This window comes from Ochotona curzoniae, unplaced genomic scaffold (genome assembly GCF_017591425.1).
Source record: "Ochotona curzoniae isolate NIBS_2020 unplaced genomic scaffold, NIBS_Ocur_1.0 contig_291, whole genome shotgun sequence".
In the NCBI taxonomy this organism is placed as follows: domain Eukaryota; kingdom Metazoa; phylum Chordata; class Mammalia; order Lagomorpha; family Ochotonidae; genus Ochotona; species Ochotona curzoniae.
In genome coordinates this window covers 12,696,628-12,715,146 of record NW_024465649.1, presented here as the reverse complement: position 1 = coordinate 12,715,146, position 18,519 = coordinate 12,696,628, and the positions used below count along the sequence as shown (strand labels likewise).

Sequence of the window (18,519 nt, the reverse complement as noted above, 5' to 3'; positions counted from 1 at the left end):
TCAGATCTGCCACCGGGTATTATGTGCTGACCCAGACGGTCTGTCACCAGATCTGACTCACATGCATGCCTGGCATGGTCTAGGCTGCTCCTTGTCATGCTTCTTGCGCTCACCTGCAGCGACTGCATTCCAATAAAAGAGTTTCCCAAGCTCCTCTATAGAGTTTCCTCCCAGTGGCAGTTCTCGCACATACCAGTGGGTCATTGGCCCAAGCTGACTTTGTCTACCTCCTGTCCTGACAAGAACAGTGGCCTTGCTCAACTGGCCACATCCATTCTGGTCCTCGTTGCTAAGTGCTGCAACTGGGTCCACACCCAGACACAGCTCTCACATAATTCAGTGGGAGACAAGACGTAGACTGGCTTTTTCTACACTCAATCTGGCTCTCACGAGCACCAGTGGGACTGCAGTCAAGCCCAATCTGCTGCTCCATAGTCCCAGTGCACACCCATGCCGGTGCAGTCTGTGGCCATGTACAGCCAGGCCTGCTGTTCTCCATCCTACTCTCGTTCTCAGCAGTGGGAACCCCAACCCTCTTAGCTCCCGAGCAAGACCTAATCCTATCTGCAGTTTTTGGGTAAACCAGCAGAGATTGCAGTTCCACAGGTGTGAGTCCACATTGCCCCCACAGAACCACTTCTATCAGAACCACTCCTTTTACTTTCGTTCTCCCCTCCAAACCAATTTGGGTCAGTCCCCTACTTAGATACATATGTCATGGACTTATCTATGGAAGTCCCTCAGTTGTAATTCCTAACCTGGGCATAAAAACCACAGGTCATCTCTCACTACCACCTATGTGATCCCATCATCCCTCTGAGGGTGCGCTGCAGGGCAGCCCAATGGGCTTTGATCAGCAACTTTGGCACCCAAGCCACCTGGGCTCTTCAGGGGGGAGCCACGCAGCCCGCCTACAAGCACCCATGCGCGTCAAAAGACCTAACCTCCAGGATGGGGTGGTCCTAGAGGCCTGCTGTGCTTCGCTCCTCTCCTGGGAGCCAATGTCCTCAGCTGTTCTTAACCAGGAAAGGTCCGAAAAGCTTCCAGGCAGTGGTCCTGAAGGCACACCGCAAGCCCCCCTCCCTCAGGGCAGCCAAGCAGCCTAGATATTTTAATAGTGTTTATATCGATAGTATACAAAATTACTTGAAAATACAGATTCATTTAGTACATGTTCAATAAAGAATTCTCCAGAAGAAACTAGACTATAAACACAGCACAATAAACACCTAACAGTCCTTCAGTATAATTTCCCAAAACTAAATGGATACCAACTCTTCCCCTTTAAGGGGAAAAACAAAAATTACAGTAAATGAGGGTTATAAAGGACTTGCCCCTAATACAACTTTAGAAGAGAAACTTAAAACCAACTTACTCCAACTGCTCTGGGTTCAGCACAAGGATCTATGCCCTACCAAGAATAATTTTGTGCACTCCAAAACAGAAATATTAACAGAAACTCAATACAAACCTCAGTGGCATAGATTTTGAAGAGCATCCAGGAGATATACCAAGTCATCAGCAGGAAGACTCCACAGAGCCAAACATGGTAGAGCAGCGAGGGATTCAAGAGGCCACTCACAGTGTCAAGAGGCCTATGGGACCGCCTGTGAAAGCAGAAATTGCTAATTTAATTAATGACTGAAACCTGTGGGAAAATACAATGTAAAGCATTCAGAGATTTGAGACTCTAAGAAACAAATCTTACTTCCAAATAACAGTGTAAATACTTTGTTCATACATAAGATTCATTTATTTTTATTTGGATGGCAATATTTACAGAAAAGGCAAGACAAAGAGAGAAAGATCTTCCATCTGCTGGTTCATTTCCCAAATGGCCACAATGGCCACTGTGGGCCAGTTTGAAGCCAGGAATCTGGAACTTCTTCTGAGTCTTCCTCGTGGGTACAGGCGCCCAAGGCCGTGGGCTATCTTCTGTTGCTTTCCCAGGTGCATTATCAGAGAACTGGAGCAGAAGTGGAGCACCTGGGACTTTAACTGACACACATAAGGGCGCTGCAGACATTGCAAGTGGAGGTTTAACCTACCACACCAGGGCACCAGCCCACAATGTGGACACTTTGATTACCCTCCTTGGGGCTGAGTGAAAGTCTGTCACTGCTGTTTTATTGTTTAATACTTAAAACCACTAATCATGACTAGCACTTCTGGAACAGAATTGATTTTCATATATTAAAAACAATTCCAAATGTTATTGCAAAATAGTGATCTTTACTTTTTTAGAACAATTTAAGAAACTGTCAGAGCAGTAAATAGTACAAATACTGCTATTTTACCGAAATCTCAAACAGATCAATGAGCAAAATCATCATCCTAAACAGTACAAGTACCTGGGAAGGCAGGCATCTGAATCCGAGAGCCGGCCAGGGCACATGCAGCGCTCCTGTCCCACTATCAGTTTTGTCCCTGGCCATCTAATACTGGCTCCATCTCCATTTGACTTTTAGGCTAAGATTTCCAACAGCATGTATTAGGAGTGTCCAGCATAATGGGAACTTGTAATTGTGCCATCTTCCACTGCCATCTTATAAGCGTTGGAATGAAATGGATCAGAAATAGTTAAAACTCAAATCAGTGCTCTATATTAAATGCAGGTGCCCAAACCAGCTGAACCCATTGCACAAGATAATAACTCCAACAAAATATGTTTTATCTTATCATTTTTATTGGAAAGGTAGATAAACAGAGAGAAGGAAATACAGAAAAAGGTCTTCTGTCCACTGGTTCACTCCCCCAAGTGGCTGCAACAAGGGGAGCCAAGCCAATCTGAAGCCAGGAGCTTCTTCCAGCTCTCCCACATGGGTGCAGGGTCTCAAGACTTTGGGCCATCCTCCACTGCTTTCCCCGGCCGTAAGCAGGGAACTGCATGGGAAGTGGAGCAGCCTGCACACAAACTGGTACCCATAAAGTGAGGATTTAGCCACTAGGCTTTTACACCAGGCCCCAAAATATTTCTTGAAAGTTATTAGACAGACTACAGCCTGGTACTATGTTGTAACAGAAAAAAGCACCATCTATGATGCTGGCATGCCTTATAGACACCGGTTCATGTCCCAGCTGCTCCACTTCTTATCCAACTCCCTTTTAATATACCTGGAAAAAGCAGATGGTTCAAATGCTTGGGTCCTGCACCCACATGGCATACCTGAAAGAAGCTCCTGTCTCCTGACTTCAGAGCAGCCCAACTCTGGCCTCTGTAGCCATTGAGAAGTAAATCCCAAATGGAAAATCTCTTTGTGTCTCTTCCTCTCTCTGTATCATCTTTTAAATACATAAATAAATACTTTAAAAACAATGTTATTTGATGAAACTTTCATCCAATAGCATTAATTTCTCTTGCCATTTGATTCAGCTTGAAACCTGAATATAATAAAGGGCTGGCATTTTGGCACTACAGATAGTCTCCACCAGTGCACTAGTACACCATATGGGTGCCAATTCAATTCTTGGCTGTTCCACGTCTGATCCAGCTCTCTGCTAATCTGACTGGGAAAGTAGCAGGAGACGGTCTAAGTGCTTGGGACCCAACACCCACAGCACTGACCACTTTGGCCAACTGGGGATAGAATCAGCAGACAGAAGATTCTGTCTCTCCTCCTCATCCCTCTCTACCTTGCCTTTTTAATAAATAAATAAATAACAATATTTTAAAATAAATCTGAAAGTGATAAAATGATTTATGCATTTAGTTTTATACTTAGCAATTAAGGAACTTGAAAAGTGAGAAATAGAAATCTATATTGAGAAAAAGGAACTCATCTCTTAGCTACTCATCCATACCAATATCCCCATCCCCAAAAGTGGACATAGTGAATTCTACATGAATACAAAGCTTCCCAATGGATTACAGCCACTTGGTGTGAATGAGTGGATAGAACACCTATCCTCTCTACCTCCCCCTGCAATTCTGACTTTCAAACAGATAAGTAAATCTTTTTAACAACAGATTTGTTGGTGTTGTTGGTGTTTGTAGTATGGTGTGATGTGGTACAGCATGTAAAGTTGCCAATGGTAACACTGGCATCTTGTACAGGTGCCAGTTCATGTTCAGTTGCTCCAGTTCTGATCTAGCTTCCTGCTAACATGCCTGAGATGGCACAGGAGGATGGCCCAGGTGTTTTAACCCCTGCTACCCAGGTGAAACATTAGGATGAAGCTCTCCTGGTTCCTGGCTTCAGTCTGGCCTAGCCCAACTACTGCCGCCATCTAGGGAAAGAACCAGCACATGGAAGATTTCTGTCTCTCCTATGTAAAATTTTCAAATAACTAGATAAAGCTTTCAAAAACAAAGGTTCTCATAGGAATAATCAGTAATTTAAAACAAACAATGAGAGAAACTGACATTCTTTTTGGGAAAATACAGATAAAACGTTATGTACTAACTCACTGGGGACAAGTAGAACACACCCAGTGCTACCACACAATTGCCACTTGTGAACTTCAACTGCCCATGGGGTTTTGCAAAATGTTGGCTTCCTCATAGGCAAAACTCAAGTGGTACCACAGAATGACTGAGAACATGGGCTGTGCTGTGACATAGGAGGTTCAGCTGTTGTCTGCAATGCCGATATACCATGAATACAGAGACAGTCCTGTACCAGCAGCTCTACTTCCACTCCAGCTTCCTGCTAATGTGTCCTGGAAAGCAGCAAAAAATGGCTCAAGTACTTGGGCTCCCGACACTCAGGACGGAGACTGAAATCAAATCGTAGACTCCAGCATTCAGCCTGGCCCAGCCCTGGCCTCTAAAGCCATTTGGGGGAACGAGTCAGCAGGTAGAAGGGATCTCTCTCTTTGTAACTCTTTCAAATAAACATCCAGTTGTATATAGTATAAAAGAGTCTCTAACAGATTAGCATTGCTTATTTCTGGGAAGAGAAACTGGGTGACTGCAAACAGGGAGTCTTTTTACATATTTTTGGAACTGTAAAGCATATGCATTCAGAAATGAATACAATTGGGCCCAATACAATGGCATAATGGTTAAAGTCCTAGCCTTGCATGCCCTGGGATACCATATGGGCACCAGTTCTAATCCTGGCAGCCTGCTTCATCCAGCTCCCTGCCTGTGCCCTGGGAAAGCAGTCGAGGACGGGCCAAAGCCTTGGGACCCTGCACCCGTGTGGGATACCCAGAAAAGCTCCTGGCTTTGGATCTGCGCAGCACCAGCCGTTGTGGTCACTTGGGGAGTGAACCATCAGACTGGAGATCTTCCTCTTTATCTCTCCTCCTCTCTGAACATCTGCCTTTCCAATAAAAATAAATTAATATTAAAAAAAAGAAATGAATAAATTTTTTTCAAAAATTGGAGTGGTTGGGACTGGTGCCGTGGCCTAGCAGCTAAAGTCCTGGCCTTGAAAGCACTGGGATCCCATATGGGTGCCAGTTCTAATCCCAGCGGCCCTGCTTCCCATCCAGCTCCCTGCTTGTGCCCTGGGAAAGCAGTTGAGGACGGCCCAAAGCCTTGGAATCCTGCACCTGTGTGGGAAACCTGGAAAAAGCTTCTACTAGCTCCTGGCTTCAGATCAGATTAGCTCTGGCCACTGCAGCTGCTTGGGGAATAAATCAATGACGGAAAATCTTCCTCTCTGTATATCCTACTTTGCAATAAAAATACAATAAAAATCTTTTAAAAAAATTAGGAGTAATGTTTGGCACACGAGCTATTCCATCACTTGAGATATCCAAATCATCTCCTGGAGTAGCTGGTTCCAATCCCAGGTCCACTCACAACTTTTGTACTCTGCTAACACGCACCCTGGGAGGGAGTAAATGGCTCAAGTAGTTGGATCCCTGCCACCCTGGGAGACAGCCACTGGGGGAGTCAATGGACAGACAGAAGCTCGGTTTCTGTCTCCTTGCCTTTTAAATAAAATAAAACATAAAACAAAATACATAAAAACATCTGGAAAGCAGCAAAGATCTAAAATGGACAGAAACGGTGGGTCTCAGGACAGGGCATCTCATGCCTGGATCCCGGACGGACGCCATGGGCACATGGTGAGCCGTTCCCCGGCCTGCTGGGTTCCAGGGGCTGCTTCCTTCGGGGTGAGTAGACCGAGGGGGGAGGCCTCTGGGACTGGGCAGGTCCGGCACCCACCCGCCGCCTTCATGGGGTGGTGAATGGGATTTGGGAGGGGCGCGACCTTGGGCCTGGGAATTTAAACCTCCAGCAGCCTCCCGGCAGCTGGTGGGTCTCAGGACGGGGTGTCTCATGCCTGGATCCCAGACGGCCGCCATGGGCACATGGTGAGCCGTTCCTGGGCGGCCAGTGCGCCACTGGTGCCAGGCTCCGCCTGCTGGCTGCCCGGCCGGGGAGCTCTGGGGATTTGGTTCTTTGAGTCGCTGCTTAATTAGCTCCATGTTGAACCCATTGTGATTCTCGGACCTGAAACAGGCAGTAACTCTTCCTTTGTAAAACTTGTAATCACTAATAATGCTGGGCACCAAATACCAGTCCATGCAGAAGCCTGGGCTTGGGGCTTGTCCTGCAAAAGTAGCTCCAACGGCTGGCTAATGTGTCAACAGGTAGGGAACAGAGTAGATCTGGTACGACTGAGCAAACCTTAGCCCACAAGTAAAACTAGAAACCAGGAGGGAGCAAAGGTCATTCCAAGCTAGGCTCTTGTACCTACTGGTCTGCGGGAGCCAGGGACGCTAAGCCACAGTGTCTAAGGCAGAGTTCGGGACAGGTGAGGAGCTGTGCCAAGCTGAGTCAGAGCAACCACTGGCATGCGAGTGATCTATGGCTGGGAACAGACCCGGTTGGGGAGCAAAGGGGACAACCCTAGCTGGGCTGAGGTTCCCACCAAGAGGCGCGTGGCCTGGAAGGGGGCTGCGTTCTGATCTGGATACAGTTGTAGTCTCCCTTGGCACAAGTGTGGACTGGAATTGGATGCACCGAACCGGGCCAGATCCCGACTCCCCCTGGTGTTCTGGAGGACCAGGGCAGATGTACGATGGACTAGGCAAGGTCTCAAACCCCTACTGAGCCATGTGTGAGCCATACGTAGGTATGGACAAACCATGGCTGGGCTGGAACATCCAACAGCAAGAACCAGATTGGGTTGAAGGCCAGTCAGGAAAAGCCACAGTTCCTGCTATGACAGGAGGTGGACTGAGTAGGGTTGGCTCATGGACCCACTGGTAAGCATGAAACCTGGCACTGGGAGAGGTTCTGATGGAGGAGCCTGGGCAACTCCTCTGGCAGGACACAGACCCGGCAGGTAAACGCAAGCAACATGATAGGTAACAGCCCAAAAAAGGCCATGGAAAGCTACCCACTGGCATACAATTGGCAGACGTGGGGGGCAAGACCAGGCTGAATCTGTCCACGTCATCCACTGGCAAATCCAGGCACCAGTGTGGGTCGAACCAGGTTCGGTCGCAACAAAGACTAGTGCACAATACGGAATGCCGAGGTGAGGTTGCCTGTACCGGAAGGGACCGCAGCGTCCAACCAGCCTGAGAACAAGAAAGGAAGTGGGCAGAGCCAGCAGGGGAATAAGGGAGGGTTCCTTTGCAGGACAGCTACTTCTGCAGGAGAGCATGGGCTGGGATGGGGGCAGACCAGACTAGGCAGAGCTACCACACCTGTGCGCCTCAGTGGACTAGATCAGGGAAAAGCCGGGCTCGGCGGATTATTCCTACTGGTGCAAACAAAATTAAAGTGGGCGAGGTTTGTTTGGGCAACATCAACTGGAATCTGGGAGTGGGAGAGGCCTGGGAGGGAAATAGTGGGCTCATCCCTCTTGGGTTACCACTTCCACGGGAGGACATAAAACTAAGACAGCGGCTGGGGTGGAATGGGGTGTGGGACAGACTGGATTACTGCTACACTTACTGGCAAACCAGGGTAGGGGCGGGCCTGGTGGGGGTTATTGTGGGTCGCTCCAACTAGGCTGCAGCTCCCACTGGTTTAGGTGAGGGCCAAGTATGTGCTGGGCAGAACCAGGCTGGACTGCAACACCCATTGGTTCCAGTGGAAGTTGGGAGTGAAAACAGAACCAACCCAGCAATTACAACCACCAGCTGATTGGAGCGATAGACGGTGCCAGGCCCTGTACTTGTTAGCACATACAAGAAGTTTCTTTGGAGATCTTCCTAATCTAAAAGCTGGAGTCAGAACCCTAACGAAGAAAAGAGAGAAGACAGAACGGGTCAACCAACCATTTCAGCTATGATGGACTATGTCAATCAGTGGATTTTTCAAAGACCTCATAGTGCTTGGAGTGGCAAGATTGACAGCGATTCATAACTGTTGCAATATCAAAACCACTTGAGCAAGAACCTCAGAGCATGCCCTACATCCGGGACCTGGGGAGGGTGGGAAATTGGATGGGCCTTCTCCCTTATTACCCCCCTTTAAACATGAAGGTAACAATATGGAAAACATACTATTATTATCCACTTTCCTGTAGCCCTTGAACCTTCTTACTCTAACTAACTATGTAAAGAATGTCAAAATAAATTTTATTAATAAAAAATAAATAAATAAAAAAATAATAAAAAAATAAATAAATAAAATGGACAGAAACAATTACAATCAGACTCCTTATATATCACTTACTCATCTATATGAAGGTCCATGGCAGTACTAATCCAGGCTTTAGGAATATGACCTGCAGGGGAAAATATCAAGATAGGAACATAAGAACGTAATGTAACAGACCTTAATACTTATTTGTATGAGATTGCAGAAATGCCCACAAATAAAGACCTTGGTCCTGTGCCAGACTGATGAGAAATAGGTACAGAGAGAACTTTCTAAACACAAGTAGTTCTTGCTCTGTTCAGTTTTGCTATACATTTATTTTAGCTACCAGGCTTGGTTAAAACAGCAGACCCCCCGGTTTCTGTGTTTCAATCTCAGCATGTATGACCCATGAGCGACTAAGCGACTGTGGGTGGCACTCCCTCCCAGCTGCCCAGAGCCAAGAGGCAGCTGACAGATGTGTGCCACCATCTGTGACTGATAGCATCACTGCTCTGTCTGCTGACTGCCACTCACAGGTGTTACTCAGAGAGAAAAGCAGGCAGTTATGTTGCCTCCTTATTGTCCAGGATAAATCCACCATAACACTTCAAGAAGCTGAAGTGTAGAGAAAACTGGACAAAGAAAAAAAAAAGATGAATATACAGCAAAGGAGTAAAAAGTGATACTACTGAAAATGAAAATTCCCGACTTCAATATAAATAGGTGCCAGAGTTAGAGGAGAAAAGGTTCCCACAGGAACGTGTCGGTTTGAAGGTGCTACTCCAGGGAGTGGGCAGGCTGAGTGCCATGTGACACATCAGAACCAGGTGTCAGCATTAAAGGAGAGGGATATGCTTACAGTAACATTACAATCAAGTGTGAACATTAGAAGGTTAACTACAGGATGAAAATAGTGAACAGGATGACCAGTACACAGTAAGAACAATTTTATAAAACTATACTGACAGAAAAAATATGATCATAAAATTGTACTGCCCAGCGCTGTTTTGTCTGATTCTGTGCTGTTAATCAAAACGTCTTTATTACTAACCATGATCCATGTTGTACCTCAAATTTATGGTAACTGTGCTAGTATCATATCATAAACACATGAAAATGATCCAATGACAAAGTATTTTCTTCCCTTTTTAAAAAAGTGTTGATTTTTTATGGTGGCAAAAAGCTACAGTTGGCCACCTTAGCCACGTGGTGATTCAATGATGCACCCACTGTCCAACAGATCTCTAGAATCTAGAATTTCCACTTGCCTGCAGAATAACTGTCCCTTCCTCCTGGCTCCCAGGCTCCAGCAACCACCACGCTGCTGCCTGTTTCTGTGAGACTGACTGCTTCAGGTACCTCACACAAGCAAAACCAGGCAGTATTTGTCCATTCATGACTAGCTGTCACAGTTAGCAAAACATTTTCCAGGTTATCTGTATTATAGTACATGATAAGCTTGCTTTCTTTTGAAAAGCTGAGTAATGGTGCATTGTTATGCTAAGTATCTTATTTTCTTTAACAATGTTTTCTCTTAACTAAATACATGTTCTCTAATAAAAATGAGGCAGGTGGGCTAGCAACATAGCTGCAACTGTAGAAAACACAAGCACAATCAAGATAACTTTGTAACTGACAATTTCTGAGCTATGAGCTAATAATAACACTGGCAAAAAGCAGAAATTCTTACCAAGAAAATAATATACAATGCAGAAATTTCTAGTCAGGAACAGTGACTCCACACAACTATGTTTAAGTAGTAACAGCAGAGATCTCCTGAAGCGCAGAAACTTGTACTGCTGCGGATGAAAGAAGAGCAGGATCAGATGACACACTCCGCAGCATGTTAAAGCAAACAGTCCCTGCACCAACAGACCAGTCACGGCTCAAGTGTTAACTGGTTCTGATGCACAATTACTCAGCGTCTTTCTACATAAGCCAACATCTTGCTCATCAGAAGAAAATGAATACCAAGTTTGGTGCAATGGCCTAAAGTGAGGCCAAAGCCCTCACCTTGCATGTGCCAGAATCCCATATGGGTAACAGTTTGCATCCCTGTTTGTGGCCTGGGAAAGCAGCAGAGGACAGCCCAAAGCCTTGGGACCCTGCACCCACATGGGAGATCTGGAAGAGGCTCCTGACTCCAGACAGGCTCAGCTCCAGCCATGGAGGCCTCTTGGGTTGCGAACCAGTGGATAAAAGATCTTTTTCTCTGTCTCTCCTTCTCTGTGTAAATCTTTCCAATAAAAATAAATTAATCTTAAAAGAAAAATAAAAATAAAATGAAAATCAATCAATCCTTAACACTAAGGACAATGGAAGTGGAGAAAGCTCAAAAATACACACCAACACAGGAGTCCCCACTTGTCTCACATGTTCCAAGATCCATACGGAAGCCTGAAGTCATGTTTAAAGAGCATGTTTCCTTCCCACACATACAAGCCTAAAATAAAGCTTAATTTTTTTAATAAGTTTCTTTTTTTTTTTACTAGAAAGTCAGATTTACAGAGAGAAGGAGAGACAGAGAGAAAGATTTTCCATCCGTTGGTTTACTCCCCAAGTAACTACAACAGCCAGAGCTGAGCTGATATGAAGCCAGGAGCCAGGAGCTTCTTCAAGGTCTGCTATGTAGGTGGAGATCTGCCATCCTCGACTGCTTTTCCAGGCCATAGGAAGGGAGCTAGAAGAGAAGTGGAGCAGCCAAGACACAAACCGACACCTATATGCGATCCCAGAGCATGTAAGGCAAGGATGTCATCCACTAGGCTACTGCGCTGGTCCCAAGGCTTAATTTTTCAATTACGTGCAATAACAGATTAGCAAAAGTAATCAATAATAAAATAGTGCAATATAATGCAATATAAGTAATTCACAACTTATGATTTATTTCTGGAATTTTCCACTTAATATTTCAAGATTGCAGTGAACCAAGGGTCTAAGTAAAACTACAGAAAGCCTGCTCCCAATCCCAGCTCTCACACACAACACTGGGGGCTGCAGTCTAACAGGGACACATCCTTAGCAGGCCCATTTCCATCCCTAGTTCTCACACACTAGTGGGGCTGTGGCCTAGGCCAGCACAGCCACTTCCAGTTTCTGCTCTTGCTGGCAGGTGCTGCAGCCTAAACCAGCCCAGCCAGCCCTCAGGCCCAATTCTCACAAGCACTGGCAGGTGCTGTGGTATGGCCTAGCCAAGGCAACTCCAAAGAACTCCTACCAGACCTGCTCCCCAAAAGGCTCTTGGTAACACAAGCCTGGTCGATTTGGCCCCAAGCCCTGACTCATGTGCACATAGGTGTGTGCATGGCTCTGGTCCTCTGAATTCTGCCATCTGATTCATCCCATCTAAGCTCCCTCAGTTATATACAAGTGCATAGGCCTGGTCCATGGAAGCCCCTAGAAATCATTTCACACATGTCAAATAAGCCATCAGTTGTCCCCATTCTGACTTGTTCTGAGATCTCCTTTTCTAGACTATGGGCTTCCTCGCCTCTACCATGCATACACTGGCTGGACACAATGATGCCCAAATCAGAAAACTGCACATTTGAAACAAGGTTTATCTGCTGTTCTCTCCTTCTAACTGCCACCCTTGAAAATAGCATTGAGTGCTCGCTTAGGCAGCACATATACTAAAATTGGAATGAAAATAACATTGAGAAAAATTGTTGAAAAGAATATAAAGAAACCTAATGAGTCAAAGATGAACTTCCCAAATTCTGGCTTTCTTTTGTGCTTAAACCAGGACTAATTTGCCTTGAGGAATTTCAGGAGCTAAACAGCAAATAATGAGGTATCATGTAGGTGAGACATCTTCCTCCCACGCCTGCACATGCCTACAGTAACTTCCTAAATCAGCCCACAGGAACACCAAGTCATAAACTCTACACCTTCAATTACACTGGCTTGTCCAAATATTTCCAAACCGCAAAACGTGGGGAGTATTCCATGCAGTCACGGATGCTACCAACTTCTCACTGGGCATAGTTCCAATTTTGTTCCTACTGCAGCTCTCATCTCAACCATTATTCATGAAGAGTCACAGAGGCCAGGGGAGTAGGTACACAGTTCGTTACGTGTATGGAAAACATCTAGTAAACTCCCCTCTGGCTTCCAAGCTCAAGTGTATTTTAATTCCCCGCACAATTCTTGTGGTTTGGTCATGACCCACACTTGACTGAATATGTACATTTAAGTGCTCTGAAATTTTATCAGTGAATGTTTTTTTTTAAAGATTTATTTTTATTATTTTTTTTAATTGGAAAGGCAGATATACAGAGAGGAGAGCCAGAGAGGAAGATCTTCCGTCCGATGATTCACTCCCTAAGTGAGCGCAACAGCCGATGCTATGCCGATCCGAAGCCAGGAGACTCTTCTGGATCTCCCACGAGGGTGCAGGGTCCCAAAGCTCTGGGCCGTCCTCGACTGCTTTCCCGGGCCACAAACAGGGAGCTGGAAGGGAAGCGGGGCTGCTGGGATAGAACCAGCGCCCATATGGGATCCCGGGCATGCAAGACGAGGACCTTAACCACTTGCGCCACCGCGCCGGGCCCTATCAGTGAATATTTTCAACAGTCTTAGTGGCATATTGTGCCAAGCCTTGCCACAGTGTCCATTTCTTTGATCTCTTTTCCATGCTAACATTCTGCTTTTCCCTATCATTTACGATTCAAAATGTGACATGAGTAACAGGATCAGTTTTTTAAACACTTATTTATTTTTATTGGAAAGATAGATTTATAGAGAAGAAGAGTGACAAAAACTCTTCCATCCACTGGCTCATGCCTCAAATAGCTACCAAAGGCTGGAGCTGAACCAAAGCCAGGAGGCTGGAGCTTCTTCTGGGTCTCCCAAGTGGATGTAGGGTCCCAAAGCCCTTCCAGACCACTAGCAGGGAAGTGGGTGGAAAATGGAGCAGCTGAGCCATAAACTGGCACCCATAAGAGATACCAACACTTGCAGATAGAGGGTAAGCCTTTTGAGCCACCCTGTTGGCCTCAGAATCAGTTTCGGTGGTATGAGTAAGATTAGAGAAAAAGCCATGAACAAATGAGCTACTAGTAAATTCATACAAAATGGATAGCTCTTGGGGCTGGCACTGTGGTAGAGCAGGTCAAGCCACCACCTGCAATGCCAGCATCCCATATGGGCGCTGGGCTGATTCACAGCTTCCACACTTTCGAACAAATTCCTGCTAATGAGCCTGGTAAAGCAGCAGCAGATTTCCCCTAATTTTTTAAAGTGAATAAATAAATAAATAAATAAATAAATAAGTCTTTAAAAAAATGTGGGCTCATGCTGTGACGTAGCAGGTTAAGTGTGCAGTACCAGCTTCCCCCTATGGTCACTGGTTCAATTCCACTGCTCCGTTGACTATCCATTTACTGGTGTGCCTGGGAAGGTAGGGGAAGTGGCACAGGTCTTGGACTGCTGCACCCACATAGGATACATGGGAAGAGACTCCTGGCTGCAGACCGGCCCAGCTCTGGCTGTGGGAGGTCGGGGGTTGGGGGAAGGGGACACAGCAGATGAAAGACCTTTCTGTCTCTCCTCTCTCTGCTAGGTTTTTTTTTCCCTGAAACACCAAATTTCTCATAAGTTACATGAAAGAAGTAGTCACTGAATGTCATATGAAACTACATATGAAAACTCTTACCCCCAAAATGTTTCAGGTGTACATGTCCATGTAAATGTATACCAAAGGGACCAGAAGAACATACATAATGTGGAAACAGTGATTATCTCTGATACAAAAACAGATGCGTCAGCAAGTGGTCAAGGGTGACCCTAAATCCACAGCTCGAGTATTTTAAAATAAGCGTATTACAACAAACTCTAGGAAAGCTGGCTGTCAGCCCCAAAAATCACGGTGGTGACAGTAATGTTTATCACTGCCTATAAAAGCAAAAAATAAAACAACAATTCAAAAAACCAGAGGCTTTTAAAGGCAAATGCTCCCCGGTCACCCAGGCTATTAAATAAAGTAAAAACCAAAAATATTCGATGGCAAGCTTTATGGCACAGAAGGGTTAAGTAATCCCTTAGGATGCCAGCTCCCACCTGGATCCCCTCACTAAAGCACCTGGGAAAGCAGAGGAAGAAGAGGAAAACACCCCAAGTGCCTGGGTTCTTGCTACCCACAAACCCGCTATCACAGCCATTTCGGGGAATGAACCAGCAGATGGAAATGCTGTGTGTGTGTCTATGTGCACGCAGGTCCATCTGTTTCTCTGCCTTTCAAACAGATGAAAGCAATCATCTTTTAGAAAACACACACATGATCCCATGCTGTGCACTACGGGTCCACTAAAAGGTTAAACCATGTGGTCTTCCCTTCCTCCCTCTCAGGCAGGCAAACCAACCCTGGGTGGTGTACCAAGAAATCTGACGGATGGGAAACCACAGTAACAGGAGGTAAATTACTTCAACTACTCCTGACAAACCCTCACCTCCCCTACTTCACAGTTGCTTCCACCGCACTGCGCAGCCAAGCCTCTGCTGCAGCTCTGCCCAGCTGGAGAACAGGATCCGGTTGGGCTACTTACCACCACCACACGCTCAGCACAAGACATACCCCAAACACACATTCTGGCCAAATTTAAAGTTCCATTTTCTAGGGCAGGTATTAATATAGGCGTGAAGACACACACGTTCCACATTGGAGCATCTGGAGTCACCTGACAGTCCTGACTCCTGAATCCAGATTCCTGCTAAGGCAAACCCTGGGAGGAAGAAATGGTGGCTCCAATAGTTGGGTTCCTGCCCCCTACAGAGAAGAGCTGCACTGAGTTTCTGGCTCCCAGCTTCAGCCTGGCCTGGCCCTGCCATGTCAGCATTTGAGAGGTACATCAGAAGATGGAAACATGCGGCCCTCAGTCTAAATGTCTGTTTCTCAAAGAAAAAAAAAAGCAGAAGCCAAGAGGAAGCTGTGCTGTAGCAAAGTGGGTTAAGCTGGCTTCTGTAGTGTCAGCATCTCATATGGGTATCAGTTCAAGTCCTGGGCACTCCGCTTCCAATCCAGTTCCCTGCTAATGTGCATGGGAAAGCAATGGAAGATGGGTCAAGTCCCTGGGACCCTGTCACCCACATGGGAGACCTGGAAGAAGCTCCTGGCTTCAGTCTGCCCACCCCCCACCAAATTGTGGCCATTTGGGGAGTAAACCAGCAGACAAAATATCTCTAAACAAATCTGCCTTTCAAAACAAATAAATATTCTGCCATACAGTACATCATCACTATAGAATATTCTTTGGAGATAAAAGAATACATTGAAATATTTACCAAAATTAACCATAAAAAACATTATTGCAGAGGCCACTACTTGTGAAGCAAGCATTCCCTTGTCTAGTGCTAGTTTAAATTCTAGATATCTTATTTCCAATCCAGCTCCCTGAAGCGCCTGTGAACGCAGAGACAATGGTACAAGTAATTGCATCTCCACCATCTAAATGGGAAATCTCGACGGAGTTCCAGGCTGTTGGCTTAAGCCTGGCCCAATACTGACTGCTGTGGCCATTTGGGGAGTGAACCAGAAGATGTAAGATCCTGTCTGTCTTCTCGCCCTTCTCTCTCTGTCACTCTTTATCCTACTGCCTTTTAAGTAAACTTTTAAGATTTTATTAAAGGGGATATAATCACTTAAAAAAATTTTTAGAGTGGAAATGTTATCAATTTGACATGACATTTGAGAAGCAATACATTATCAGCACTGACACCTACTGGTGACAATGGACTGCACATCTGTGATAAGAAAGAGGCGGTCACATTTAATTAGGTCACAGAAGTCCAGCAAGCAACTTCTGGGTATCTCATCTTTCTGTTCTTTGTTGCTATATTTTTAAATTTTGTTTAGATCAAAGGGAATTTACCACAGACACTTCTGTCGAGGACCTTGGCGTTGTCTCCCTGAGTACTTTTCAGGTAGCAAATAAGCTGCCATCCTACTTTTAACTCATCCCCACAAGAGTGAAGAGCTTCTACACAGGAACTTTCTTTCATACACTCACAGACTTTTGGGAAGTAAGGGACAGACCCTCATCAGTGAGCGCCACTTCCTCACAACAGGTATATTTTCATTAAATCGCTCTCACAGAAGCAAGAGGTGTATAAAAAATTTAAACCAGGACATCCTAGTCCAACACATCCTCATACAGGACACTCTCACTGCAACACATCATTTGCTTACCCAGCTTTTCCTCCCACCACACTGGGTCCTGGTGGGGTTTTTATTCTAACTCCCAGGCCTCAGCCTGCTACGACAGGAGTGAAATGAGCAGCAGCTCACGTGGAAGAACTGGGGAAGAGGTGGGGAAGAGCCCTGGTGTGAGGGAGCCATCTCAACTACCTTGTTCTCTCCTGCTACAGGAGGTGGCTCTGAGTGCCAGGGTCCACTCCCACAGGTAAAGGGTTTTAAAAATCAGGGTCTGGTGCAGTAGGCTAATGGTTAAACTCCTCATCTTGCAACCACCAGCATCCCATATGGATGCTGCTTCATGTCCCAGCAGCCCCGCTTCCCATCCAGCTCCCTGCTTGTGGCCAGAGAAAGCAGTCAAGGACAGCCCAAAGTCTTAGGACCCTGTACCCACGTGGGAGACCCAGAAGAAGCTCAAGGCTCCCAGGCTCCTGGCTTTAGCTCCGGCTGCTGTGGTCACTTGGGGAGTGAACTAGCAGACGTAAAATTTTCCTCTCTGTCTTTTCTTCTCTCTGTAAATGACTTTCCAGTAAAAATAAGTAAAATCTTTTAAAAAATCCAACTGTAAGGCTATACCAGACCCTTCAAACCAGCTGAAGCTGCTGTGTTTACACACACCCTGCCTTGCTCTGCGAGACAGTAACAGACATGCTCTAAAATTACCTGCACATCTGCATGCTTACGAGGCTAAATTTAAAAAGGTGATTGTCGCACAGAGGTACTTTGCATGAAAGCCATCACCACGACAAGTGCACTATCTGGCAGGAAACGAAAGGGCAGAGCAAAGCAGGCATCTTAGTGATGAGCAAAGGAAGGACAGTAGCAGCACAAAAAAGATGTGAAGCAGATGGGCACTTGGCACAGCATTTAAGAAACTGCTCGGGACATTTGCATCCCCAAAAGAGTACCTGGATTCAAATTTTGGCTCCAGTTCAAATTCAAGCTTCTTGCTAATGTGTATCTTGGGAGGAAAAAGTGGTATTCGCTCAAGTACTTGGACCCAAATGGAGTTGCTGGCTCCTGGCTCATGGCTCTGGCAGGACCCAGCCCTAGCTATGGAAGGCTTCTGAGGAGTGAAACAGCCAATGGGAGATATTCCTCTGTCTCCTTCTCTGCTTTTCAGAGCAATAAAAATTTAAAAATCATTTAAAATATGCTAAAGCCTCTTGAAGACAAATCCTCTCTCTAAATGGCATTGAGAGTAGCCCAGCCTTGGCTGATCAAACCCACATTAACCAAATGAGGCCACTTGTACACTGAAGCCATTTTAGCTCAAATTTTGGCATAAGGTCATGCTCAAATGCTATCTTACCTGTATGATAGGAAATGGAAGGTAGTTCATGTTGTTAACAAAGTACAGGAGGCTGTAGCTGTAGCCCATAAACGCTCCAGCCAGCAGGAAGAAAAGATGATATTCATTTAAGCACGTCTGCACAGCAGGATGATCTAAGCTAAAAGCAAAAGTCAAATTATTAATTCAACAGTTGGGGGGGGGGAACACATATGACTATTTAGTGTCAACATTTATGGAAAGCAAAGGTCTAAGCTATTCACTTATGAAATCATCCAGATTACAGCAAAATGATTAACTTTGAGCAAAAGATCACAAAGAAACCTTCCATACAAGCATAATAATCTGACTTTAGGGGCCAGCATTGAGGTAAGAGTGGGTATGGCCACCGCCTGCAACATCAGCATCCTATATGAGCTGATTCATGCCCCAGCTTTTAAGACTTCTGATCCAGCTCCTGCTGACACGCTTGGGAAAGGAAGTGGAAAATGGTCCAAGCATTTGTGCCCCTGCTAATCATATGTGAGACCCGGAAGCTCC

General features: G+C 45.7%; 1 protein-coding gene across 2 annotated transcripts in view; it reads right to left on the bottom strand.

The window, feature by feature from the left end:
* NDC1 (NDC1 transmembrane nucleoporin) overlaps positions 1-18,519 on the bottom strand; it is a 56,424-nt gene that overhangs the window by 27,077 nt on the left and 10,828 nt on the right. For both annotated transcript variants that reach the window (XM_040978519.1, XM_040978518.1), the window contains exons 5-8: positions 18,001-18,139; positions 10,188-10,296; positions 8,591-8,642; positions 1,472-1,607 (exon numbers count right to left, since the gene is read on the bottom strand). In XM_040978519.1, the coding sequence (XP_040834453.1) occupies positions 1,472-1,607; positions 8,591-8,642; positions 10,188-10,296; positions 18,001-18,139 (436 nt within the window). The remainder of the gene's footprint in view (positions 1-1,471; positions 1,608-8,590; positions 8,643-10,187; positions 10,297-18,000; positions 18,140-18,519) is intronic.